This window comes from Fomitiporia mediterranea (assembly GCF_000271605.1).
Source record: "Fomitiporia mediterranea MF3/22 unplaced genomic scaffold FOMMEscaffold_12, whole genome shotgun sequence".
In the NCBI taxonomy this organism is placed as follows: Eukaryota; Fungi; Basidiomycota; class Agaricomycetes; order Hymenochaetales; family Hymenochaetaceae; genus Fomitiporia; species Fomitiporia mediterranea.
Genome location: NW_006760397.1, coordinates 133,886 through 161,271, shown reverse-complemented (window position 1 = coordinate 161,271; position 27,386 = coordinate 133,886). Strand labels below are relative to the sequence as shown.

Sequence of the window (27,386 nt, the reverse complement as noted above, 5' to 3'; positions counted from 1 at the left end):
GTATGTGAGTGGTAATGTGCTTACGTATGTTCACGTGAGAAACAACTGTTAAGTTCATCAGCGCGTAAGCTTAAATTTAACCTTGGTTTCGTCCTGCGAAACAATGATCATCTCAGAATTTGGTTGGTGGCACAGTTGACCATTTAGTGAACTACAGAATGAAGGGTGGAGTAAGCGCGTTTGTCTTTGTTTACATATTTTATCTTTGCACTTACCATGGTCACCGATAGAAATCCCATCGATTTCGGCTGGACCCGCCACGAAAAGTGCTCGAAACTTCATGGATCGATATCACTGCCATGAAAAACGCTTTGAGACAGCGCCCTTGCGATGTTTCTCGCCGACCTTCATCTTGACCACTAGTGAAACCTCTGAGACACCGAACACATGTAAGTCCATTTTCTTTTCCTGTTCTACTTCAGCATTTTTAGAAGGATGCAGGACGATTGTGTTAGGTTCTTATAATTAGCCCTCGCTCAAGGAATGTTCTGTCCTTGACTGTCCAACACGAGCGCTAGCTAATTGCGTACTTTCGCTGAATCTTGCACAGGACAGCCCCTTCCTGTCGGACCTTAAGCTCGGTTCCGTGAGTCACTATCCGATAGACCTAGGCAATTTCGCGGCATCACCGTGCCAGTGAGCGACGTCAGTAACCTGACTCCCATATCATCATCACTAAAATTATTTCTATCAGTTCAAATGCTAGCGAATCATCTTCACGTTCGCCAGAGTATCTGGAGGCATTGAAGTGAGGCGAGTCCATCTGTGAACCGAATCTCGTTTTCTATCCCTGTGGAACGTTTATTGACTGTGCATAATAGGTATTTGCACGAGATGTTCGACCAGCCTCTTCATCTTTGTTCCAGAATGGACTGGGTCAATGTAGGCTTTGTCGTCGGCTGTCCTCGGTAGGAATCTCGGTCCGCTGGCACTATGGTCTTCTTACTTGGAGACAGTCCCAGGAGTCGAGGGTCTGCAACCCAGTCACAATTTATTTTCCTCTCGCGCGCGTAATCTTCTTGGTTATCATCATCTTCTCTAGAGGCCGTTATAATCATTCGGTCTATGAGGAGGTTTTACTGTTCTCGAAGGATTAGCAAGCCAAATGCGTGGACCTCACCCTTCTATTGTTACAGGAAATAGGAAGCCTTTGGCCGTACAGGAACTGCGAAACGGAAATAAAACGGAACAGAAAGGAATGGAACACGAAGTACAGATACAAGCGCGAGTACAGAGGGAAAGAATTGCCACTGGAAGGATGAGGAAAGAGCTAGTGCGGTCGTGAGAGCGAGAAAGTGGAGCGCGGGGGTCAACGCGCGTGCGTGTCGAGTCGAGGAAGAAAAGGACAAAAGCCAACGATGTTGCGCAGACGCCCAACTTGGTAGTCCATGGAATAGTTGTTGCATTGGTGTGTTTTCGAGGACGCTGGCGAGGTATTGATGTATATCTCTGGTGACAGCTGCTTGTACAACTCTGCGTTGAGGCGGACGACCTGGTTGAACTTCGGATAGCGTCAGAGAGTTATTCTCTATCAAGAAGAAAGCGGCCAGCCGGCGATAGGCCATTTCTGAACCACATGGACGACATGGATGCCCTTTCAGCACCAGAATACGAGGAAGAGAATCACGGCCGCTAAGCGGCTCTACTCTCGCGACCCTGTTCGATAGCCAAGAGTGTCGAGCATTCCATGGATTGTGTTCTTTTCCTTAAAGTGTGATCGAAGGCGAATAACGAAAGGTGGGACCTCCATAAGCAGACAGATCTAAATGTGAAAAACTGGCCACAGTACCCAATGCAGGTCCCTCTGAGGCTCCTCGACACGCCGGGGGGTCGCGGGACGCACGGCGGGATGCGAAGGAGAAAGAGATGGAGGGCTTGGAGCCATCGATCTTTCTCTGTTGTTGTAAACAACAGACTCGGACGTATCGTTTTCGTCTTCTTCTTCGTCGCTTTCCTCAGCCGCCCAGTAAGACTGGTCTTCTTCGATTGTCCCCAGAGTAACAATTGAGGGTGATCTTTCGATGGACTGCGCCTGCAGCGTCATGACAGGTGTTGAGTCTAGTGAATTGCTTTCGCCTCCCCGATTCTCGTTGTCCTCAGCCGTTAACCCTGGCGTGCCTGGGCTGCTATCGTACTGGAACACGCTCTGGCTCGTCGTTGTATTCACTGGTGCCTCTGGCAAATAATTAGAGGGACCTGGTGCGTAAAACAGGAAATTCGTTTCATCCTCCTCCTCGATTTTGACCAGAGTGGACTCTGGCTCTGTGGACTGTGCGTCGTTAACTGTTGGTTTTTCCACCGTTAGACCTGGTTCGGCTATTTGCATAGCCCTATTCGTCTCTTGGTGGCGCGTCGTTCCACCATTTGCGGCAGGTATGATGATGTTGCGGGATCGCAAACTCCGTATGTTTCTTACAATTGGCGGGCCTTCGGATACAGCAGGAACGACACTAGATGGTTCTGCAACTGCTGCAGTGATGCGCTGCCGCTTTCCTGCCCCGAGTTCATGATCCGCCTCGCCTATTCGGCGTTTCTTGCTGGTGGGAATAGCGCTGTCTTCAGAATTTTTACTCGGACTCGACCTCGAAGCTTTCTTACGAGACCACCGATGGCCGCGTTGCTTGCGGGATTTCGGCTTGGTCGGAGGCGGGGAAGAGACATCTAGGCCATATGTAAGTTCAACGTTACAATTTTGTATGGTAGTCCAACTCACCTTCACAAGGATTCTGTGATTCATCAATGGAAAGGCCAGAGCCTTGTGGCTGTCGGCTGACAAGGGGCCTATCTGAATAAATATTTTAATGAGCAACCGTGATGCAGAATGAGGTCGGAGGCTTACCATTTCTTTCACTTCTTACTTCGGAGACTTGCGCAGTCTGTAGGTTAGAGAACCAAGCTCCTGCCAAGAGGGGTTGGTCCTCTGTGATAATGTTCGTTGAAAGTGCACCGTGGCTCCCCGTGTCGGTGCTAAAGGCATTGGTCCGGACTTCGGCGGAGCCTTCGACCGCATTGTCATAGACGGCAGTACTCCTTCCGGTGGTTGTCTGGGGGCTGCTTCTGGGATGGGCAACGGGCGAACGGTTTGGCTGCACTAACAATACATCGTTGTTACCGGCTTCATTAATACTAGTCGTTTCGGCTGCTGGAAGTTGCCTCGTCATATTACGAGTGAAAACCATTATGCTTGATATGTTAGACAACGGGAATGGGTTATGGGGATTTCTTGATGTTGGGTGCGGAGGGGAAGTTGACTTGTTGGAATTGAGGGCCACGCTCTTTATATGCCCTCACAATAGGGGTTACCTCATCAAGACACATCACTCCAGACCTAACTGGTTTTGTTCATCATTGTCCTTTGTGACTCGTTAACACCCAAATTTCAAGGGCGGTTATGCCCGAGCCACGGACGATGCGGATTGAAGGGAAAGCAATGTAATTTTTGACCTTCATGGTTTGGTTCTATTTTCCTTGACTTCTTCTCTGGGATTATCTTATGCTTTTCCCCGGCCCTGTGGAGAAGGATGGAAGGGGGGGAGGGGGGGAGAGGTTCGAGATCGATGAGATGGGATTGGATGGATCCTGCATGACTCTTGTTCTTGCATAGCCGAGACTGTCGAGTCTACCATGTTTCTGGTCAAGAGATATTGTTGGTGGATCCGACCCCAAGTAACCCGCTCTCTCCGTGAATTTCACTACTTGAATGGCCTGCGGTCATGATGCTTGCATCTCGTACAGCAATTATTTATCGTGGTTCTACACGTAAGCTGACTTATTTTTTGGAAAAAAAAAACTCTGTTTTACATTGAAGAGTTTGTCAATACTTGCTTGTGAGCAGCGTGGTGGACCCTTTATAACCTCCCTCAAGCTGTATACTTCTAATTCATAAATTTAACAGCAACATTGAATGGATACATCATGGTCCAAGCGCACCGCTTGAGCCACGCGTTTTGGCACTCAATATATTCCCTTTTATAACCTTGAAAAATGAGAAACACCCGATTCATCCTCTGTCTTTGACTCATTCATTCCGCTCATTTTCTAGCTGAGAACTTTACGCCGACAGGCTAGAAGTGACCCCCATGGAAGGTGGAACTGGGCAGGAAAGCGGGATCAGTGCAACGAACGGTCATTGCACTCATTCTATATTTAGAAGTTCGCTGTCGGTGGCTCAAGAGCAGCTTACTTCTTCATAGTTCGTACTGTTGATTTTTACACTGTGATGCGTTGGACAGTGATAAGTATAATAGATACTTACGTGTGCTCACGTACGTTGCTAGAATCATTTATGTGGGGGATGGTTGTTGAATTCGGCTTTAGTTAGTAAGTTAAAGTTTGTCCTTATTTCATCCCTTCAAAGTAATTAAAAGAAATTATTGGGAGACTCAAGTGGCAATTCAATATAAAAGCGAGCGGGATTCCCATCCCCCCCCCCCTTCATCTCTCTCTCTCACTTACTATACTAGCCCAAAGGTTGTATGCTTCTTCGCCACATTGTAGAATAGTGAATCGTAAGACAGGGAGCAATGGAGGAAGGGTTGGCGGGCTGGGAGCCCTCAATCTTTCTCTATCGACAGAGATGAGAGAACCCGAAACATTGTCATCAATTTCGCCCTCGTCCTCGTCCTCATCCGCAATGGCCACCAACTCGTCCAGTGGTGTCACTTCCTCTATCGTTCCCGAAGGAACAAGTATGAGGGATTCATCAAAGGATTGGGCGTCCACCGACTGTACCCGTGGCATTCTTATGACACTGATAAGAATACCAGGTGTGCAGTCATCAGCTCCGGTATGCTACAGTGACTGTCATACAGGAATGTAACCTCACTTGTTGGTTCAGTTTCCAGTATCAGCATGCTCCAATCACAAGGTAGCAGTGTGTCGAAGAGGTAATCCTCCTCTTCATCCTCCATTTTTATCAGTGTGAAGTCTACCCCAATGGCTGGCATATCTTCTATCGCCGATTGACGGTGTAGGGATGGCGACCTCGCTATCCTGTTGCTCTCGCCCCTTCCCGAGTTTGCAAGATCATCAGGAAGGACGAAAGGATGGTGCTGCGTGATCGCAGCTGCCTAACGTTGTTTGCATCCATTGTGTTGCTGAATGACATAGAACAGACGTTGGATGACCCGCAACAGCTTCACTGGTATGCTGCCCCTTTGTTGGCCTAGGCTCGTCTTCTTCGCCATTCGTGCTCTCGACTCGGTGCTTTCTGCCCATCTGGACAGCACAACCTTGGGTAGATGTCCTTGCAGTTTTCTGCGACTCTACCCATGCCCGCGTCTCTTGCGAGCCTTCGGCTTGGAAGGGGGTGGGCAGGAAGCATTAGAAAGTCTAGACCTTATGTCAGTTCGATGCTGCACTTACGTATGGTGATCTAACTCACCTTTACAAGGATTTTGTGAGCTTTCGCTGGAAATGCCCGAGCCTTGTGGCTCATGACTGTCTAGGTCCCGGCTGAATAAATATTTTAATGAGGAATCTTGACGTGGAACGAGGAGTGAGACTTACTATTTTTTGTACTTTCTGTTTTGACGATCTGCACGGCTTGGGTATTAGAGAACTGGTCCTCTATAGTGATGTTAGGTTGAAAAGCACCGACGCTTCCCGTGGTGGTGCTGAAGGCATTGGTGGAAACGTTGGTGGAGCTTTCAGAGGCATCTTTTAGACGGCGCCACTTGGTCTGGTCATTGATTAGGAACCGTTTCCAGGTAGGTAACACGCGAACGCCCTGAATGCGTTAATGGTGTCTCATTGCTGTTTGTTGCTTCGATGCGAGAGGCCTGAACAGCTGCGTATTCCCTCAGAATTGCACGAGTGAGTACCATTATGCTCTGTCGTGTAAATGGCGCGCTGAGGAGGGAGTCGTTCCGGGGAACTCTTGTTGTGTAGGAGGATTGGGGTAGTGAGCTGACTTGTGCGACTTTGAGAGCCACGCACGCCGGGGTGCGAAGGAGAAAGAGATGGAGGGCTCGGAGCTATCGATCTTTCTCTGTTGACTACAACAACGGACTCCGATGCGTCGTTCTCATCTTCTTCCTCGTCGCCTTCCTCAGTCGCCCAGTACGGCTGGATTGTCCCTGGAGTAACGATTCTGGGTAATCTCTCAATGGACTGCATACACAGCGTTTGAACAGGTGTTGAGTGTAGTGCATTGCTTTCGCCTGGCCGGTTCTCGTTGCCCTCAGCCATTAACCCTGGCGTCCCCGGGTCGCTGTCGTACTGGAACACGCTCTCGCTCGTCGGTGTATTTACTGATACCTCTGAAAAGTAATTAGAGGGACCTGGTGAGTAAAGCTGGAAATCCATTTGATCCTCCTCCTCCTCGATTTTGACCGGAGTGGACTCTGGCTCTGTGGACTGTGTGCCATCGACTCTCGGCCTTTCCACCGTCCAACCTGGCACAGCCGTCTGGATAGTCCTATTCGTCTCCCGGTCGCGCGTCGTTCCACCATTTGCGGCAGGCATGACGATGTTGTGGGATCGCAAACTCCGTATGTTTCTTACAGTTGGCAGGCCTTCGGATACAGTAGGAACGACGCTAGATGGTCTTGCAACTGGTTCAGTGACGCGCTGTCGCGTTCTTGACCTGAGCTTATGACCTTTAGCATCCGCCTCGCCTATTCGGCGTTCCTTGTTGGTGGGAATAGCTCCGCCTTCAGAATTCTTACTCGGATTCGACCTCGAAGCTTTCCTACGAGACCATCCATGGCCCCGTCGCTTTCGGGCCTTCGACTTGGTCGGAGGCGGCAAGGGACACCTAGGCCTTATGTAAGTTCAATGTGACGCTTTCGTGCATTGTCCAACTCACCTTCGCGAGGATTCTGTGATTCCTCTGTGGAAAGGCCAGAGCCTTGTGGTTCTCGGCTCTCAAAGGCCTCAACTGAATAAATACTTTAATGAGGAACCAAGATATAGGGTAGGATTAGAAGCTTACCATTTCTTTCACTGTTTGCTTCCGAGACTTGCGCAGCTTGCGCTGTCTGTAGGCCAGAGAACGTAGCTCCTGCAGAGGAGGACTGGTCCTCTCTGATGATGTTCGGTTGAAGGGCACCGTGCCTGTGTTCACTGTTGGTGCTGAACTAATTAGGAAGGGCCCTAGCGGCGAAATTTGCTAGAGGGCAAGGCAAAAAAAATATTATCAGGAATTTTGTTGTTGAATATACATCTACGTCTTATTTATAGTGTTCTGTAACAGTATGTATAATATCAGTACTTCTTACTTGCCTACTAAGCCTGCTTTCTGTTGAGACAATTACATTATGTATTAAAAATTACGTAATTTCTATATATGGGAGGAATTTGTCATAATATTGTAGCTGGTTGCGAAATTTTGCAAGACAAGAATCGAGAAATGTAGAATTTTTTTTTCAAAAGAACAATGAGTTCATTTAGAGCAAAAAACAGTCTTTTGGAAATAAGTTAGTAATTTCTATTTTCTTGAAAATCTGTTACATCATTCTGTAGAAAAGTATAATTCTAACAATTCTATTGTAGAGAAACTACAACTTCCACTTGTGGCGCATTGTACCCAAGGATCACATGACTAGATCCATCTGAAAGTTGTCTCACTGAGGCTTGGACTCAGAACATCTCTCACCCCACAGCTTCAAGGTGTAACGATATTTGACCTCAACTTCTTATACTACTCGTCTCACCTCACTGTCCTAAACCTTTTTAACACCATGATGCAGAATGCTGATCATAGGTATAGGCAACAATCATCAAGGACTGTGTAGGAGTGTTACAACATTATTATTCTTTATATCAAATCACCGAGTTCCGGCTCATCTTTCCTCTACTGTGGTGCATCTTCTTGTGATTCATCTATCATGTACAGGGAGATTGTATCTCGCTTCCGGGCTAAGATGAATCAGACACTCTGATGATTAGAGAACATATCTACAAAACAAACGGATTCAGTGCTACAGTATCCAGGAAGAGTGACCACAGATGCTCTGAGAATGTTCTTCTTATCACAAGACTAGCCTTGAAGATCATCTAGTTGTCAAGTCTCTTGATTGTTCCTGCCACAATGCAATAGAAAATGGAGGCTTCTTACTATAGTAACTATGTCCTTGTTCCCCTCATTTAGATTATTGTGTAAATGCATCATAGGCTAGACCAAATATCTTGATAGGAACACAACTAATCAACGTTTCTGCTGTTCGTGCTCAAGCAACATTTGTTGCTCTGTATCGACTCGGACAAGATCAGCGTTTCCTCATCAACACATGTTTATAGACTGACTTGAAACACATAAAGGACAAATATATAAAGTCCTGGACTTCTACATTCGACTAACCATATCCTCAGGTGCCTCATTTCTACGGCCAGACTCACGGAACCATGACCCTCATTGTACGATCTGAACCTTCAACTATAGCTGCTAGTTTTACTTCTGTTTGGGTCTCTGAGCAAGTAACAAAGCAATACTTTCAAGTTGCTGTTGTGACTACTTTGACCTATGATATTGGTGAGTACAATGCAAATTTGTTGTCCAATCCAAAATGTTCACAGCCTTGTAGTCACAACAATGGATAAAGAGGTAAATGAAAATATCTATCTACTATACTGTATCTAATGCTTGCGTTGCATAGGTCAAATATTTTTGGGTAATTCATCCGTCGTAATATTATTTTTTATCCAGTACACTCACCTACACGAATGGATAGAAAACACAATGGAGCGCTGTCAATGTCATATTTTTTGTGGTAGGTATTGCATATTGCTCTCTGTCGCGTGTTAGAGAAATTGACAAACGTCACCGATCCAGAACCGCTATCTTGGCCTTTTCGGGGCCAGTGTATATCTGATTTGTAATTATTTTTAATCCTTGCTATAGCTCTGTTTTACATGCCTAATTAACTCTCAAAGCAAACTCGTTTGGAATTAACCTTGCATTGTATGTGCATGCTTATTCGTCCTTCTACAAACGCTATTAACTCTTGAATTATAGATGTAAGAATTGAGTGCATTTCCGCCTCTTATCCACTAACATACATAACCATAAGGTGATTTTGCTACATGGAGTCAGGACATTGCTAGTATGTACTCCAGTTAATTGTATGTGCCTTATTTTGACATAGTCGATCTAGATTGGGCCACGATCGTACTCATTGATTGTGAGTGTCTTGTGGTATACATTCATACAGATCCGGTTTCATAAGATTGACACAGATATTTTAATGATTCGAGTGCTTGCACTATACTCAAGAGGTCTGAGATATATATCTATACGATTTCTGTTAACTCATTCTGTCATAGACAAGTAATTGTCTATAATACTTAACATTCTTCTCGCTGTAGAAGCGATTTTCAAACTCGGTTTGATTATTTATTTTGACGTAACTGCAGACTGTAAGATATCAATATCTCTCTCGATCTGACCCAAACTCTGACTTGATCACAGACGTTGTTGGGTTGCTTGCAAATGGCTCTACAGTTTGTGGTCAACTCAATTTCTCACCAACGGTCTGGGGAATAGTTGATTGGTGAGCTTAGTTTGTGTTGGACCACATATTTCTAATGGTTTATCAGGACAATACCAATGCTTTATGATATTTTATTGATGGTTCTTGCACTCTATAGAGCTGCAGAATTCTGGAAGATATCTACCGGATTCAAAGGGTTTGAGCTTGTCAAGATCGTTATTCGCGATCAGTTTACTTATTTCGCTATGTAAGAATATCTCAATCTGTCGAATGATAAACTAATAGCACTGCCGTAGCGTAATAGCATGCTGCATAGTCGACATAATGCAGTTCAAAGTACAAGTGACAAGCCAGTTTTGGACGGGCGTTCTAGGCTCCCTCGGAAACCCATCATTTCTCTGCGTCCTAGGAAGTCGAATGCTCTTCAACCTGAAGGAGGCGGGCCAACTAGGCGTAAATGAGGGAACGAGCTACAGGTTCACCTCGAGGACCGTGAATGCAATGGAATTCTCTTAACCAGATATCAAGAAGTATATATGTATCTGGAGTCTTGTGTGTCCTTGGGCTCGGTTTTCGGAAACGATTCCATACGTACGAAAATAGTCCAATTGTTATGTTATCGATTGTCTGCAAACATTTTCCGGAAAGCAAATCTACCAAACCGTCGTTTGTCACCGAATGGCACCAAAGAACGTCCGAGTTACACGCCGAGCTTCTTCCGTTGTCCTTTCGGCTTGGCATCAATTAATTGAAAATCTGTCAGTACTAAACTGCTAAGACTTCTTTCATATGTCGAAGTTCGGCTGTCTCCGGGCGGGCTGACTTTTCAGGATTTGTAATCAAAACATTAGTCATATTTTCACTGAACGTCTTTATTAGACCTACGATGTGCTCATACACAACTTCTACTGCAAAGATACGTCCCTTAATATACAAGCTCAACCTCATTTTTCATGTCCAAACTTGCCGCCAAAGACCCATGACCTGCAAATTTCGCTACCTGAAGCGAATAAAAACCCCTGGGACTGGTTCATCTGCCATCGAAAGCTTGCTATGAGAAATTCTACTGACTTCCTGACCGTGGCTAAGGCTCGTGGTGTGCTTCGACTGGTAATTGGCTGACACATATCGTCGCTGACTTTCGGCAAAGTTTGTATTCCTGAGAAATGAACTTTGTCTGGAATGACGCAAATACCTCCCATTTCAGCGCATTTCTCCGAAACAAGACCTTTTCTTGGGATCAAGCACGCGAGCCTCATATTAGCCATGTCGTTGGGACATTCATACTTAAAGAATGTGATTCGGATGGTGTATACAAATTTCTATCTGGTGCGTTTCTGCAATACAGATGCTGCTTCTCCTTATCTATACTCATGGTTCTTCAGAAGCTATCCTTCCCCGCGAACCTTGCTTTTTGCTTCCGCCTTCGAGCAGCGCTCCCAGTTTCCCTCCGCCCTCTACCAAGCCAATGTGAACGCAGGTTATAAAGGTCAGCCTGTCTGCTTCAACGCATTATCCGAGGGATTCACATCGCGTAAAGATCGGCAGCAGCGCGAAGTTTGGCATGGAGTTTCCCAAGTTTTGGTCTTTTTATCAGATCGACGTTCTGTGAGTGGATTGATACTGTTCACCCCTGGGCTCTTTCCTTCACAAGTCTTACCGATTATTCCGATGGTTCTCTCACAGTTATCTTCTCGTGTCCCATGTCTGAAGAAGACAAGCTTTGCTGCACGGTATTTAAGCCCTACAAGCACATGAATGAGGAGGTAGGGATTGCCTAGCTCTCTCCGATGTTTGCCTCAAGTATCTTGCTCCTTGCCGCACTCGTAGCAGCTGTTCCTTCTCCGCCACTGGTCCGTGTGCGCGAGTCAAAGGTGACAGTGCCGTTCGTCGGCAGACTCAACATCACCGGGCACACGATCGCCGAGATTGACAGAGCGCGTGCTGCTCAAAGCCGTGCAAAGGGTAAGGCTCGGATAGGACAGTCAGAGAAGCGACAATCGGCATTTCCAATCATCAATGAAGCCGTCACTTATGTTGCCACAGGTTCGTCCAAAGGAAATCCTCTGCACAGTCATATTTTGATTCTAATATACAATTTCACTAGTCGGGGTCGGAAGTCCAGCTACTTCATACGATTTACTAATTGATACAGGAAGCTCGAATACTTGGTAAGTCTACAATAACTGCATTAAATATATTTCTCAATCATAGCGGTTTAGGGTCGGAGGTCCGCCCAGTTCCGTTCCGCATTTTATTCTCGTCTAATAAAATTGCAGCTGGGAAGCGTTTCGTGGAAACGAGTACAAGCCAGGATACGGGCGACGTAAGTGAATGTCTTTGTTCTATGAAAAGACCGTTCTGACTCAATTTGAAGCTTGTCTCAGTTCAATACGGATCAGGATTCTTTATCGGGGAGGAATGTCAGTCCCGATATTAAGTTCATTTCTACAACCATAGGCATCTAATTTTGTTATCTGGATTCAGTCTCTGACACCGTGACGCTCGCGGAAGGTCTTGTTATCGAAAACCAAGGCATTGGTGACGCTTTGATCTCCCAGTGCGTATAACTTCCAAAGTTTCTCTTCAAGCCAGTTAAACTTGTTCACAATTTCAGAGGTTTCGATGGCGTGGATGGTATCCTTGGTATGTATTGACTAGATAATAGGTACAAGACTATTGATCTTTATCCTAACTTATTTTCACTTCAGGCATTGGCCCGACGGATCTCACTGAGGGCACAGTGGATGGCATTGATAGCGTTCCCACAGTCACCGACAATCTGTTCTCTCAAGGCATAATTCCGGAGAAAGTTGTTGGTGTTTTCTTCGCACCAACAAACTCACTCGAGATCGCCAATGGAGAGCTTAGCTTCGGACAGGTATGTCACCGTACACTATCCCTTGTAGATTATATACTTACTCAACATCTCCTAGGCCGATGCATCCAAGATTACGAGCGATGTTGTCTTCACCCCTATTACATCGACTTCTCCTGCTAGTGAATTCTTCGGAATCGATCAAAGCATAACGTACGGTTCTGACGGGACCGTTGTCCTTCCTTCTACGGCTGGTATTGTCGACACAGGTACGTATACATCTATTACCCATGCTACAATTGGCATTTACCTGATGATATACAGGAACTACACTCTTCTTATTGCCCACTGATGCATTCAACACGTACACGACTCTAACTGGTGCTACTATGGACAACAACGTCGGACTGCTCAGTCTTACCCCTGAGAACTTCGCGAATCTCCAAAGCCTTTTCTTCAACATAGGAGGCTCCGCATTTGAGTTTACTCCAAATGCCCAGCTGTGGCCTCGTGCACTTAACACTGCAATTGGAGGTCCGGCAAATGGTATCTTCTTGATCGTCAGCGATGTATGTAGCCATCTCATCTTTGTATTCACCATATTTACTAATGAAACGTTACTTCAGCTTGGGACGAATAGCGGCGAAGGCTTTGACTTTGTTAACGGATTTGCGTTCCTGGAACGTTTCTATTCCATCTTTGACAGCACTAACAACCAAGTCGGCTTCGCGGCTACCGCTCACACCATGGATGAAACGAACTGATTTTATGGTTAATTGTTACTTTACTTTCTTGGGATTGCTTCAGGAGGGACGATTTTACGTGACCTTTTGTCTATGATGCTTGGTATTCTTTGTGTTTTAGCTGGCAAATCGAGTCTCGATAGTTCAATCAATACTGTCCGGTCACACTTGTTAGTCTTAATTTTTACAGTGCATACAACACGGCCAACACAGTAAGGCAATATGATATTGGCAGTACTTCTGAATTAACACAACAATAACAAAGGTGTTCTATCGATAAAGCATAGTCTTGTGCCACTGCACCAAACACAGGATAAGATGAGGATGAGCTTATCTCTACACAAGATCTTTACGTTGTAAATTTACCATAAATGGCTGAAATTAACTCCTCGTACCTGAGCGGGAAGTGTAGTTGATTTTGCTCATCGCCTCGCCTCGTGGCACACAGCTAAGCACAGCATAGATTATTAGATGCAGGACCTTGAATTCATTTACGTATTTGCACATGTTGTTTGGAGATTGGACCGATTAACGTCAATAACATTGCATCATGGTAGGGGTAGATTTCGTGACCCCGAGATTCTACAGATAAGGGATCTCGGCGAATACTAATTCTTGTAGAAAATTGACTATATTGCTCCAAAAACCGTAAAAATCGTACAGACGTCCTCAAGCTGTGCAGCCTCTGTGCCTTCGCGTACCTGGGCTCCAAACTGCGTCCCTTAAATTTCCTGTGCTACTCCAGTGGTTTATCACCTTTGTGCATTATTAGTTGTCGGAGCGAGGTTAATGACGTGGAGCTAACCGTCGGTTACATTATCAGACCGATCCCTCACCGAGGGTCGGCCAGGACTAAAAACCATCTAGTTGTACAACATGGGGAGTAGAGAAGGCGTAGTTGTAATAATGCTTTATGCATACATCCGCCTTACTCAGGTGTGAGGAGATGGGGAGACGGAGGCGATGCTAGAAAGTTAGAGAAAGCAAAACATGAGTCGGACGACGTCGGGGTGCGTCGGGATCGTAAACAACAAGAGAGATTCAAAATCACTCAAATACTCCAGACTGAAGCTTTTGGAGGCACTGTAGCCTCACTTCATCTTCGTACCAACTCGACATCAACTTTAAGCAGACTGCTAAGACGCTATACGTACCCCGCATTCCTCTCGCCGCAGTACTACTACTAGTGCCTAGATCCGAGGAGTTATCGTATCCCACTTGACCGATTGACACTGTCGATCCACCCGTCAGTCGTCCTTCATCGACATTCATTCATTCAGTATCATACAATACTTACATTCGCCGTACGTGTCCCTGTTGAAGTTTCTTCGTCAGTATAACATAACGAGTATTAATTTAAAGCGACAGGGCGACAGCGGGGCGAATTCGTCTATTTGTTCCGGATTCATTTACTGAAGCTACGAGTGAAAGACGTCAGTGAGGACAAAGGATAGGACAGACCGCAAGACAAGAAGACAAGATAAAGGGTTGTTAACAACAGTAACGGACGTTGTCAAGAGATCGGAAGGGAAGGAAAGTGTCAGCCGCAGAGGTATTCGATTTCGGGATTAAAGGCTGGTTGCGGATAAACTAAAGACACGGTAAGTGGAAGATAACATTTCGATATATATTTAAATAGTGATGCTGATAATATCATTGATGATGTCGAAAGGGAGATTGAAAGGACAAGGCTTAGTTAGACGTGACGAAATATTGATACCCCGATACCGGCATTGAAGATTGACAGCTGAATAAAAAGTAGCCGGGTAAGTCAAAGTCATAATATCATATTTGCTATCCATAGAGGGTATGCACCAAGTTGGAATGCTTATTGCTCGGTAACTCAACATCGAGTGCTAGCATCGGTAGTGCATTCGAAATTATCTCTCGGCATAATTTAGCTCAATTACTGACGTCTTGTTTTGTAGTATAGTATACGCAACCGGTGACTACTGAAAGAACTTGCTTGACAAGGGGAGTTTAAAAGGCGAGGAAGAAGCAGCAAAACGAACGATAGATTGACAGCTGGCGAAATACTACGGTAAGTCAGAACATCTTTCGCGTTATTTTTAAGAAAGACACTACGCACCAACTCGGAATGCTCGGGTCACTCGACATTGATTATCATTGAGCAGTACGGCTGTAGCATTGGCGGTGTATTCGAAATTATCCTTACCAGTATTCATGAATGATCGTGAATGGCTTAGTACAGTTGCTGACGTCTTGTTTTATAGTATTGGCAACTCATATCGAAAGAAGGACGCTGCCTTGTTTACTGAAAGAGAGGAGATTAAGAGGGAAAAGAAGAACGATTGCACGAACGATAGATTGCAGGTTTGACAGCCGGCGAACGGCGAAATACTGTGGTAAGTCAAAATCATTCATTCTACATGTTATTTTTAAGATGCTACGAACCAGAGTATCGAAGTTCCAACAACATCAAATACTAACGACACTATTACATTCGAAATTCATCTCTTGCTTATTGTTTAGTGCGATTGCTGACGTCTTGTGTTATAGTACAGACAGTCCAATTCTTCGGAAGAAAGTCTTTGTTTATCCAGAGAGAGGGGATTAAGAGGCTCAGAAGGAAGCATCGAACGAACGAACGATAGATTGACAGCTGGCGAGATTGTTTGCTAGGGTAAGTTAGAATATCATAATATCATATTTATGCTATTTTAAAGACACTACGTACTGGGGACATTCAAGGGATTCAGCATACAATTTGCTGACGTCTTGTTTTTATAGGCTTGTTATTCTTCTTCTTAAGCAAAAGAGAAGAAGGAGATTAGGAGGTGAGTTTGAATTCTTTTCATTGTTTGCATCGAATCAACGCCACCGCTCGCGTCGAGGCAATCTCGTGATAGTCTGAGCGGGTGTAAGGGATTTGGGGAACTAAGGGGGTTGATAGAATTGGATTATTGGATTATTGGATTATTAATCTTGGACGCCGCCGCCGCCACTCACCGTTTCTGTACGATTCTGTTTCTGAGTCGTGTTCGAGACAAGAAGATGAGTGGATGGGGTTGGGTGACCCTATCCTTCACGTTCAGGAAGCGGAGCGAACGAACGAACTCTCTTCTCGCCGCGCAGTTAAAAGATAAAATCTCTGTCTTTTTCTATTTTTACCATTCACCCTAACTGCGAATCCAATTCAACCCCGCACTGATTCGTTATATTATTTCATCCGTAGTGTTCCGCCATCTGATCCATACCTTCTCTCTTGGGTAGTCACGAGAAAAGGAAGGACTTTCTTCTGTGTTTCGGCCTTGCCATCTATCACAGAAGCTGTACGTTATACAAACTAGAATAGTCCGGCCTAACGAGCGCGGAGAAGGAGGAAGGAGGACGATTCGTTATCGCTCGATCGTATCGCAGTAAGCAGTTTACTAATTACTGAGTGGAGAAGAGGAGGGAGGGAGATTCACGTCAGCTGCCGAGTCGGTCGCTGTAGACATTCAGCGCGGTAGTTTCGGTTGTTGAAAATTAGTTGAGCGTGAGCGTCTATCTATCTGGAATATTAGAGAGACGCGGGGAGAAGGGTAGATCGCCGAGGTAGGTGAAAGAACGAAATGATTCCGTGGCCGTGGAGGATAAGGCAGCTCACGTGGTCTGTCAGATTCATAAGACACTGCTCTTGCTGTACATCGGGACTTGCACGACGACTTCTCCGGACGGACGATTCGAATTCTCTTGTGTGTATACGATAAACCCTCACATACATTGCTCTCGCTAAGCTCTGGTGGCAGATCTTGCGCCAATCTGGGAATTTAGAATACCCTTTCCTTCCCGACTTCGACATAGACAGAACTCACTCTATCTCACTGTGAGTAGATTCTTCTTTTTGTTGCCGGTGCGTTCGGCTGCGGCGTTTCTTGTCCTGACTCTGTATCTTTTATGTCCTTGTCCTCTCTGTAGCATTGACGTGTTCGACACTCGACGTGTGTACTGACGTCTGCTGCAAATCTTCGCTGTACAGTAACATCACACATCGTTTCGGCCGGCTTCACCACACATCGCATATTGCATAGCACATATCGCATATCTAAGGACCCGCGAACAATCAGCAGATATGTCCGGTCCTCCACCTCCTACCGCCCCTGCCCCTGCTCCCGCGTCGAACAGCTCTTACACCCGCGACGGGAATTATCACGCGCCTCGGGTGAGTTCTAGTCCTCTCCCCTCCCTTCCCGCCCTTCCTGCCCCTTCCTTTTTTTTTTGGTTCTTGTTACATGTGTGTTTCGTGTGCGCTTCTTCTCTTCTGTCTGTGTGGAGCGCTTGAGCTCGAGGAGCTGGAACGTTCGCCGGGGAGACCGGGGAATATCAGGGAATCCCTGGTTGGGTTGCGATGGATCGTTGGATGGGTCAGATGGGAATGAACTCGAGAGCACGGACGGCGACTTAGAGAATAGGCAGACCTAGGATACACTCACTAGGACATTCAAACGCACCGATGATGCTTCCTGCACACGCGCGCGCCCATGCTCTCTGTCTCCTGATCTCTACCCTATGCCTGCCTCGTTCCTGCCTATTTCTGGACCGCCCGCCATCAGCCTTCATGAACTAAGCAAGCCTTGTTGTGCAAAGACGGATACACGGGCGTCACCCTTGTATTTTCCTTAATCAAACTTTTTTTACCTTCTTTAATCATCTTTTTGACGGCGGGACTTGATTTGGGTATGGATTGTATTGGTTTGGGGGGTGGGGGGTGTATGTAAGGCGTCCCCGTCCCGTGCTTGTGGTGCCCGTGCTTCCTTCTTTTTCTCTCTTCCTGTGTCCCTTCATCCCTGCCTTGCCTGCCTGTCTTCGTTCATCTAACTGTAACTTTGCCTCGCCGGGCGTCTCTTTTTTCTGTACATCTACCACCACCGAGCGTTTTCCCCTTCGTCGTCAACTGAATTGCCACTGACCATTTTGTCTTTCTCGCGCTCTCACCCGTTCTTAATCCGACGCCCATCATCGCTCATTGGACCCACTCGCTTGTTGGTTACTTGGCGATTTGGCGATTTCGTCTCCCATCTACTCTCTTCTCGTCGACCCTGCATCCCTGGCATCTCGCGTTTGTTTGACACATTAAACAAACGTCACGGACTCACACCTGCGATCGCTACGCTACTTGCTCTGCTTATCGGCATCGCCATCGTTATCGACGCGAACGCCGCAACCTCAAATTGGCCGACTTCATCACTCTCATCGACAAATACAACGAATAACAACGAAATACAACTAGCAGCAACAGCAGCGGCGCGGCCAACCGAATCCGATTGACGTCGACGTGGAGTTGGAGTCATCTCACGTTCACACTCTTTCCGACGCCCATCCGCATCCTCACTCGCATTCGTCGACCCACCTTCCTCCTCCTACTAGTGCCAATCGGCCAACCACGAAGACTCCCCAGCAGAGCAATAGTCAAGGCCGGACGCGAATGCCGGCGATCGGCGCACACCCCGCGTTTTACGACCCTGACGCACCGTCCCACCCACCACCTGCAACGCTTGATTACGCTCAGTTCATGATGCAGCAGCAACAACATCACCAACAACATCAACAGCAAGCTCATGCACATGCACAACTTGGATATGGACAGGGAGAATATGCTTTGGACCCTACTAGTGCGGGTGGAGGGTATGGGTATGAAGGTATAGATGGGATGGGCGTTGATGTGGGTTTTGGCGCTTTTGCGGCGCACGCACATGCTCCTCCGACGCACCAGCAACATCAACAACATCAGGCGTTCGGGCACCAGCAGCATGCACTTCATCAACAACATCCGCATCAGCATGATTTTACGAGCGTCTCGCCTGCGTCGGGGAGTACGCACTCCTTACCAGCGGGAGGGACGACGTCTGCATTTTATTATGATCAAGGTGCCGCTGCTTCACAGCAGCAACAACAGCAGCAGCAGTATGCGGCGCATGGAATACCAGCGGAGCATAGCTTCGATATGTATTTCCCTCCTCCGTCTTCTTCGTCTGCTGGAGGAGGGTTTGACTCGTTCCCACCACCGAGTTCGGCGGGTACAGGTACAGGGACGCCGCCTGTACCGCTTTGGACACAGCAATCTGGTGGTGGGGGTGCGGGTGTTGCGGAGGGTGCTGCTGGGATGCCGGCGGACATCTCTCAGAGTCAAGCTCAGCCGCAGGCTCAAGGACAGCGCATGGATAGGTGGAAGAATACTACGAACGTAGATGGTGCAGGTCAGAAGAGGCCTGCAAAGAGCGGTACGATGCGTGCGACTCAACCGACGATACAGACGTCTGTACCTTCCGCTCAACAACAACAAAAATCATCAACTCAAGCACAAGGCGGGGCGAAGTCAAAGACATCTACTACGGGTGCAGGTTCAGGATCGACGTCAGCTGCGAAACGTAAACCTGCAAAGCGAATTCGTGCTAGCGTTGCTCATGAAGGGTCGGATAGCGATGTAGATTCTGACGATGAGATTGGTGTGACGCCGACGAGTAATAACGGGCATCCGAACCCTGCGCTTTTGAGGAATTCGTTCCCGGCTTGGTCGAGTGGGATGGGTGGGGGATTTGGACCAGGATCGCTTGGTTCAGGTGGAGGAGGAGGAGGGTTTGGTGGTGTACCTGGGTTGGCTGCGCTTGTTGGTGGTGGAAATGCGAGGTTGTGAGTCTTTCTTGTTCTCATTCTCCCTGAGTTTCTTTTCTTTGGTTCTTTGAGTTGGGTACGCAGATTGCTGACTTCTACGTTTTCTTCTCTTTTCTTCTGGTACCAACACTACTACTTCTTTTCTCAACTATGGACGATACGCGTTGTGTTCGTACCGGATGGCGCGGTTGCGGCTACTTCGCTTGTCCTGGATCGACTCGGCTCGGTTCTGACACTACATCATCGACGGGCGACAATCCTCAAATCTTTACCTGGGCGCTTATTTTTTCGCTTTTCGGTAATGGGCGTCTATCTTCGGATGATGTAATGCTGTCCTTACTCCGGCATTTTTCGAAAAACACGCGACTCGGCTTATTGGAATACCGGACATAAATCACTCGTTCGTATGGTCTGGTCTGGTTTGGTCTGGTATCGTCGTCGGTCGACGTGATATGCTTATCTTTGGCGCGTGCGCATGCGCGTGGATGGACGGATAACTGATGAAATTATTGTTGCTGGCGACGTGGACATCTGGATTGGATTGGAATCATTGGATGCGGGGTGGGCACTGCTTTTCGGGCAACTGATTTCTCCTGTCCTACTGCGCTTCGGTCTTCGGGCTACTCAATTTTCGCCTTTCTTGTGCGTATCGCGCGCTCTGATCTGTTTTGATCGATGGATGTCGATGCAGGCCTGGCGCATGTACACATTGTAAGAAGCTCAAGGTGCGTTTCTTGGATTTACCTTGTATGTGCATTGCTGACTTTGATTTTGCGTTCCTAAATTTTCTATTTACAATTTTTTCCGTCGCAAACTGGCTCCTTTTTGGCTTTGGCGCGGACTCTCACCCTGCATTCCGCAACTCTAACAACTCCGAATCCTATGCACTGCGAATTGGCCTTTCTTTGTTCCTCGTCCCACATGACCTCATGATCTTATGGTATGGTATGGTCCTGGCTTCGTATGGGATTCGAATGCACTGCACTGCGATCCGGCGTGATGATACCGCCTGGCTTGTTTGACTGCTGGACTTGACTGCGGTTTCCGGTGGTTGTTCATTCCGTTATGTGCGACTGACTATGCTCCTTCGAACTATCATGTGCATGTGTTGGACTTGTCCCTGTTCGGCTATTGCTCCTATTGCGTTTGGGAATGATCCGGTTCCGGACTTGGGTGTCTTCTCTAACTTGGGTGCATATGTCGCATCATCGTTACACGCGCTACGCTCTCCGCTGTTTCTAACCTCCCCGACGCGGATTTTGATCTGAACGTACTCCGGACACGGACGTGGCGTTGCATTTCGTGTCGGTAACCGTCGTCCGTTTGATATAATATTGCATATATCAATATCCTGTCCTATCCAACAATCAACACAACCTTGACGCCGCTCCGTATCTCGGACTTCTGGATACGCTTTTATGCACCTTCCTGGTTCTTCTGCTCTTCCTGCATCACCTATACACGTACACGCACATCCAACTTCCTCTTGAACGCGTATACGTATGCATACCGATTCCGAACACGACTTCGACTTCGACTTCGACTCTGACGTGTATGCGAACCCCGATACGAACGCGGATGCAAACTCGAACTCGAACTCGGACGCGAATAACACTACTGCTTCCTCCACCGACTCTATTCTTCTCTCTGCTGATAACGGTCCTTCATGTTCTGATGGGGAACACGAATGCGGGGGACAACAGATGAAGTGTGAGTTCCCGCAGGGCGATAATGTATGCAAGCGATGCAAGTCTGGTGGACATGCGTGTGTTGTTGAAGGTCGGAAGCCGCGGTCTGCGCCAAAGTCAGTAATCTCCTCCCTTTCTATTTGTCCTTTTTACCTTCAACCTTTTCCCCTTCCCTTCATCATTTTGCTTTCTTCTATCCCAAATTCCAATTTTCTTCTATTCTGTATCTCGATTTCATATATTTTTCATATTGAACCGACCCCCGCGATTATCCCATTCCGAGTTTCCTTTTTGGTGTATCAGGATATTGGATATTGGATTGCTAACTGCTATTTGCCTTTTCTTTTTTCTTTTTTACATGTAAATTATTTCCTCGTCGACGAATTTGGGATCCTTGGACGATTTGGGCGACTTCTCCCTTCCTTTCGCTCCGTACCTACATCGCCTATTCCCGCATTCCCGCTCAACTGAATACTCCGTAATTCTGGCCCTCTCACCTGTGCCGGCTTCTATGCCCCCGACTGGACGCCCGTGACGTGGTATGTATCGACGCTCACGTTATTCCTGGCCCTCGGCCCTCCTCGTGCATTCGTTTGTGCGTTCCAATCTAAATTCGATTCGACTACGCCCTCCGCTTGTAATACTTCACCGGGTGGGACTTATACCTGGTTTCGTATACTTGCGTTAATGGGTCTGTGCGTGGTGGGTTATGTTAAATGTGTCTCTCTCCTCGGGCGGGACTTTGGGATGTCCTTTGTGTCTTGTGCCTTTGTGTCTGTGTCTCTTCTGGACTGCTGTCTGTCCATCTACGTCCCGTCGTGTCCCTTCACGCGCTCGCCTCATCTCGTATCCGGTGTTGTTCGCTTCACCTCGTCTCTTCTCCATACTTACCTCGCTTCGTTCGGCCCGTGTCTTGCGCTCACCATACATTTTCCCCCATCCTCCGTGCCTTTCTTTCTTCGGCCTGGTACTGTCCATCGGATTGGTGTGCACCGTGCATTGCGTTGTACACGCTTCACCGGTTCATTGGATTCATTGACTTGACACCGTTCGCTCCGCTTCCTTCCGCTCCTCCCTTGTTCCTTGGTACACGCCCCAAACGCTTGTCTTCCTGCTACGTCGGTGACTTCTTTCTCTCCACCACTAAACTTCCGCTTCTTTGTTACTCCCTGCGCTTGGACTCGACGGGTTAATCGGAATCCTCCGAATACCTGTCCTGTGAAAACTTGAACATTACTTTTTTAACATTCTACACGTACTTGGCGCATCGTGTGTTCTTCGTGTGTGTGCACGTATACATACATACGCACGGACACTCCGCAACTCTTTGTCCTCCGGTGGACTTTGGGGATATACGGGATAACGGGGTTTGCTGTCTTTATAAAACTGGCTTACCTTCCTTCGGGTGTTTTTCGTCGGGTTGTTAACATTCTTAACATCCATAACATCCTCTCTCCTTCCTCACCTTAATCCCTCTTCGACCCTTCCCGCTCGTTCTGTCTTCGGGATTGTCGTTGTTCCTTGTTCCTCGTTTTGTTGACGATGGTGTCTACCTCGGGGTCAATCCTTAATGGCGACCGTACACCTCGTGCTATTCCTTCCTCTCTTGACGCCGTTAACAACGTTAACGCCGAACGCGACTCTTACGACACTTCGGATGTTATTCCTGTTGATGAAAATAGTAAGCGCGAGTATCTGCTTGCGCAGATTAGGCAGAAGGACTCGATCATTGAGTCGTTACTCAAGCAGGTGAGTCTCGTCTCAGTTGACTTTCATCTCATGTTATTATTTTTCTTTTGATTTTTGGTTTGGCGCTCTGACCCTCGGACCCTCGGGGTGATATTGCCATCTGAGATGCCAAGAGGCGCTAGTGTTCTTTCTAGACACCGGTGTCGAGGGGGTGGCTCTTCGTTCCGCCTTTAACCTTGATTTTACTTTACTCTTTTACTTTATTTGGGTAATAGCCTTTTCGGGCGATAGGCCTTTGATTCTTGAAGTTTCTTCTTCACCGCCGTCTATCTTTGATATATTATCTATCAAGGGCTGCAATACTAATCTTTGTTGTTCTGCTATTCTAGTTGCATAATCCCTATATGGCTACACCACTCTCTATCGCAGCGTATCGGATGGCATCTTCACCGTCCGACGCACACGGATCGCGGAATGTGATCCAATGGCTTGAGCGCCTTCAGCAGAGCGCGCAGAATCAGGCTGGTGCAGGGACGGGTGGAAGACATGCACGTGCGCTTGAGCGGCATGCGAGGAGAAGGAACGCTGGTGGGGATGGTGTGGAGGATATGGGTGTGAGTGATAGTGAGGAGGACCTGGACTTGCAGGGACAGGATTCAGTGATGCAGCAGCAGCAGCAACAGCAACAGCAAGTGCAAGTGCAGCAAGGTGTTGATGGTGTTGTTTCTGTTGATGGGAGTGATGGACACCTTGCGCCTCCGCCGGGTGGGTTGAAGACGGAGACTCCCGAGGTGTCTGAGACGTTGAAGCAGAACGACTCGCTACCGGACGATGCAGTCCCTATTGGACTTCTTGCAAACTTGTCACTTTCGAATCATGCTGGACGGGCGAAGGAACGATCACGTACGCGTTCTGAACACTCGAATAGCGGGAACCCTTCAAACGCCAACGTCTCCACTCCTGTCAACAACAATAACAACAGTAACAACGGTGGCGGAAGTACGATTGGTAGTGCCAAGGATCTTGAGAGTGATGGAGACGATGACACGAATGTCGGAGTTGCGAACGAGACGTATTTCCTTCCTGGACCGGCGAGTGATTTACATGTGCGAAAGATGTTGATTGAGAGGCATAGTCCGCCAGAGATACTTGTACATGGGTTGGTCAATGCGGAGGATGTGGAGAAGTTGTTTGAGATGTGAGTTGATCGTTCTTTGTTTTTTCGTTAACTTGGTTCCTGATTATTATTATTATTATTCGTGTTTTTGTGTAGCTTCTACGAGAAGGTCAACGTGAGTCTACCTGACGAGCTGTCTTCACTTTAGAGTAACTAATGTTAAAATCTGTCCTACTAGCCCTTCCTTTCTCTACTGGATCCCCAACTCCACACGCCCGCCTCAACCTTTGCCCGCTGTCCGTTCCTCTTCACGGTAGTCTGCGCAATCTCCTCCCGATACTACCGCGAGAAAGCCGAGATCTACGCAATCGCGATGCACTTCGCCAAACACGCAGCAGCCACAGCGTTAATCGACGGATGGAAATCCGTTGAGCTGTGCCAGGCTTACATCCTCATGGCTGTCTACGCCGTACCCGCTCGACGATGGGAAGAGGACCGGAGTTGGCTGTATATCGGGTTAGCGATCCGGCTTGCGACGGATTTGAATTTGTATCAGGCGAGTGCGACGAAGGCTACGAGTGAGTTGCATGAGAGGGAGATATTGAATCGGACGAGGGTGTGGATGATTTGTTTTAATCTTGATCGGTCGACTGCGACGCAGTTTGGGAAGCCGTCGACTATTAAGGAAGATTTGTACGTCTGCTTTCTTTCCTTCCTCACCTTCCCTCTCCCTCCTCTCTCCCCTGCCCGCCTTCCATCTTCACTCCTCCCCTTCTCTCTTTTTTGTTTGGTATCCGTATAAAAAGGGAATGGGAAAACTCATACTGATACTCAGCAAACAACTCAGTATCATTCGGAACTCGAAGGACTGGTATAAGCGATCGAAGTATAACCACCCGTATGACGTGCATTTGTGTGCGTATAGCTCGCTTTTGAGGATTGTTGCCAAGTTTCATGAGGAGATTTATTCGGATCGGGATTCGCCGAGTGGGTTGAACCAGGTGCGCTTTTCCCCCTTTCCTTTTTTTTCGCATCTAGGAGGGTAGACGGGTGTATTGACGAATTTCGATGTGTTCGTTTTTCTCTCTTTTTAGAATTGCGATTTTAGGGAGATCACGCTTAAGCATGATGCGATCCTGGAAGAGTATTATAAGGAGTGGGATCAGAGGTTTAAGGACGATTCGGATCCAGAAGGTCAGTCAAGCAGTGCGATCGCGTTGCGAAATGTGAACACTCATCGTTTTTTTTTCGTTCTTAGACAAAGCGTGCAAGTTCCGGTGTACACTCTTACCCTTGTGAGTATCGCCTTCGACTGGTAGGGTTTTTGATGGAGAAAGAAGGACTGACTTGGATACGGTGTCAGCTTGACGAATTACTCGCGACTCGTGATGTTCTCGTTTGGGTTCCAACAGGCGTTTAAACGTGGGTTCCAGGCTGGGGATGAGTTGTTCTTTAACAAGGTAAGCGACTATTTAGTGTTTGATTTTAGTTTGCTGTGTGTCTGACGGTGAATATTTGTTCTGTAGTGCATGGAGTCTGCGTCGAACGTGATCAAGTGCGTGATCGACGTGCTGGCGCCGAGTGGGTACTTCCGCTATGCGCCAGATGGGCATTTTGTCTTCGCGTCATTTGCATCTGCGTTCTTGCTAAAGGTACGTACGACGGCTCCAATAAAACGGTGGCATGAAGTCTCATCATCGTATATTCGCGCACAGCTCCTCCGTCCCGAGTTCTCCAACTTTGTCACCCACGAACAGACAAACCAGATCTTCGCTCTCATTGGTAAACTCATCCAAGTCCTCGCCTCGTCCGAAGTCTCCATCGACGACCGACACACGCCCAAGCTCTACGCGCGGTTCCTCGCTGGGTTGCTTGCGAAGCACCAACCGGGCGGACCGTCTAGCGGAAGGTTACATCCTACTCGACCGTCGGACAACGCGAGTGGACAGATGCCAGATTCGGATGGACATGGTGCGTCTGGTGGGACGATGCTTGGTGGTGGGACGACGCAGGGTGTTTTCCATGTGGGTAGTGGTGGACAGGGTGGAACTTCCCCGCAACATGGGGGTTCGCAACGCGCGCTCGCTTCAGGTCCAGGTCCAGGTCCGCATAACAATGGAGTACCGGAACTCGTACCGCACCAAGCCTCACCCTTATCGATAACGAGTACGCCGATGGACACACCGATCTACGAAGCTGAGGCGACTTATGCTATTGGTACTGGTCCTTTGGAACTCAGTAGCTCGGAAGGTATGCAGTTCACTTGGGGTGGAGTTGGGGGTGGTATGGGCTTTGGAGGAGGTGGGTATGGTGGTATGATACAGGATGAGGAGATGTTAGCTACGATGCATGCAATTAAGAACCCTGCTTTTTGGGAGGACATGATGATGCCTGGGTGCGTTTCTTCCCTCACCCTTCTATTCTCTGATTTTTAAAAAAAGTGTTCGGATTATACTAACATGTGCGGGTTCCTCTATGTGTTGTAGGTTCATGTGGCCTGATACGGCACGTTCGGGCGGAGCTGCTGCTGCAGCAGCGTTCCAACAACAAAACATCCTCGGTCTGAATAATGGGCCGATTCCTCAGCAGATGCCGTTACATACCTAACTCGGTTAGATTAGACATTTTCGACATTCAAAGATTTTTACTACGCTAGTTTTCCAATTCTCAATGTATTGACTGCATGAACGAACGAACTGCTCTTTTCTTTCTATCTCAAATTTACTTGTACCTCTATTTGCTTTCCTCTGCTTTTGCACTTTGTGACTTGTTGATTGTTGTGTTCGTCAGACTAGGCTAGGAACTGTAATCACTTTATTTAGATCGTCAGTTTAGCTCTCTCTTTCGTTAGTTGTCTGGTAATCCCAGTTGACTTGGCTGGTCGGTGAAGCTATTTTTACTTTACTCGCTTTTTTTATGTGTACAATGAATGTAAATTGAGCTACACATCAATTAACGTTGCTTTTACTTTTTGGCTTTTGTTTTATGTTTGACTTGGTGTTTTAGAGGTTGTTTGGTATGACAAGAGATTCTTCCTTTGCTGATAATGAGTAATTTCTTTGAACTTGACTTGACTTTACTTTCTGTACTTTTTGAAGGAGCTTTTTGTGTTGATCTTTTCGGATTTTTTCGGATGCATCAATACACAGTGGCTCTCAATAGACAATGCTGGTGTTAGCATTCATCCTCGTCCTTCCAGCACTTACACTGTTGAAGGTGTATCTGCTGATGGAAACACAACTAATCCAACCAATTGTATGAGGTCCCCTCTTGCATCAGAGCTCC

At 47.2% G+C, this 27,386-nt stretch overlaps 7 protein-coding genes across 7 annotated transcripts; 4 read left to right on the top strand and 3 right to left on the bottom strand.

Annotated features, from left to right (window-relative positions):
• Window positions 1–220: 220 nt before the first annotated feature.
• FOMMEDRAFT_160426 (uncharacterized protein) lies at window positions 221–7,684 on the bottom strand (the record flags this gene model as incomplete). The annotated part of the gene is made up of 17 exons (XM_007270168.1): window positions 221–371; window positions 531–607; window positions 677–763; window positions 1,161–1,656; window positions 1,785–2,661; window positions 2,714–2,785; window positions 2,840–3,275; window positions 4,456–4,750; window positions 4,810–5,069; window positions 5,134–5,297; window positions 5,384–5,443; window positions 5,509–5,680; window positions 5,718–5,788; window positions 5,823–6,757; window positions 6,805–6,880; window positions 6,935–7,065; window positions 7,680–7,684. The coding sequence occupies 17 exons, from the start codon at window positions 7,682–7,684 to the stop codon at window positions 221–223; spliced, it is 4,365 nt and encodes a 1,454-aa protein (XP_007270230.1).
• A 3,537-nt stretch (window positions 7,685–11,221) lies between these two features.
• Window positions 11,222–13,013, top strand: FOMMEDRAFT_93897 (family A1 protease; the record flags this gene model as incomplete). Its single annotated transcript, XM_007270156.1, has 11 exons — window positions 11,222–11,477; window positions 11,539–11,602; window positions 11,654–11,661; window positions 11,711–11,757; window positions 11,809–11,854; window positions 11,919–11,991; window positions 12,049–12,077; window positions 12,143–12,312; window positions 12,368–12,518; window positions 12,574–12,818; window positions 12,876–13,013. The coding sequence occupies 11 exons, from the start codon at window positions 11,222–11,224 to the stop codon at window positions 13,011–13,013; spliced, it is 1,227 nt and encodes a 408-aa protein (XP_007270218.1).
• Window positions 13,014–17,067: 4,054 nt separating this feature from the next.
• Window positions 17,068–17,417, top strand: FOMMEDRAFT_160423 (uncharacterized protein; the record flags this gene model as incomplete). Its single annotated transcript, XM_007270167.1, has 2 exons — window positions 17,068–17,157; window positions 17,271–17,417. 2 exons carry the CDS (start codon window positions 17,068–17,070, stop codon window positions 17,415–17,417), a joined length of 237 nt encoding a protein of 78 aa, XP_007270229.1.
• A 509-nt stretch (window positions 17,418–17,926) lies between these two features.
• FOMMEDRAFT_160422 (uncharacterized protein) lies at window positions 17,927–18,286 on the bottom strand (the record flags this gene model as incomplete). The annotated part of the gene is made up of 2 exons (XM_007270166.1): window positions 17,927–18,034; window positions 18,092–18,286. The coding sequence occupies 2 exons, from the start codon at window positions 18,284–18,286 to the stop codon at window positions 17,927–17,929; spliced, it is 303 nt and encodes a 100-aa protein (XP_007270228.1).
• Window positions 18,287–18,420: 134 nt separating this feature from the next.
• On the top strand, window positions 18,421–19,935 carry FOMMEDRAFT_160421 (uncharacterized protein; the record flags this gene model as incomplete). The annotated part of the gene is made up of 2 exons (XM_007270165.1): window positions 18,421–19,625; window positions 19,692–19,935. 2 exons carry the CDS (start codon window positions 18,421–18,423, stop codon window positions 19,933–19,935), a joined length of 1,449 nt encoding a protein of 482 aa, XP_007270227.1.
• A 735-nt stretch (window positions 19,936–20,670) lies between these two features.
• On the bottom strand, window positions 20,671–22,563 carry FOMMEDRAFT_160419 (uncharacterized protein; the record flags this gene model as incomplete). Its single annotated transcript, XM_007270164.1, has 7 exons — window positions 20,671–20,963; window positions 21,032–21,062; window positions 21,118–21,401; window positions 21,732–21,792; window positions 21,853–21,953; window positions 22,224–22,506; window positions 22,555–22,563. 7 exons carry the CDS (start codon window positions 22,561–22,563, stop codon window positions 20,671–20,673), a joined length of 1,062 nt encoding a protein of 353 aa, XP_007270226.1.
• A 274-nt stretch (window positions 22,564–22,837) lies between these two features.
• FOMMEDRAFT_160418 (uncharacterized protein) lies at window positions 22,838–26,708 on the top strand (the record flags this gene model as incomplete). The annotated part of the gene is made up of 11 exons (XM_007270163.1): window positions 22,838–23,044; window positions 23,374–24,182; window positions 24,258–24,276; window positions 24,340–24,794; window positions 24,937–25,102; window positions 25,196–25,295; window positions 25,360–25,396; window positions 25,465–25,561; window positions 25,628–25,753; window positions 25,817–26,496; window positions 26,588–26,708. 11 exons carry the CDS (start codon window positions 22,838–22,840, stop codon window positions 26,706–26,708), a joined length of 2,817 nt encoding a protein of 938 aa, XP_007270225.1.
• Between the last annotated feature and the right edge of the window lie 678 nt (window positions 26,709–27,386).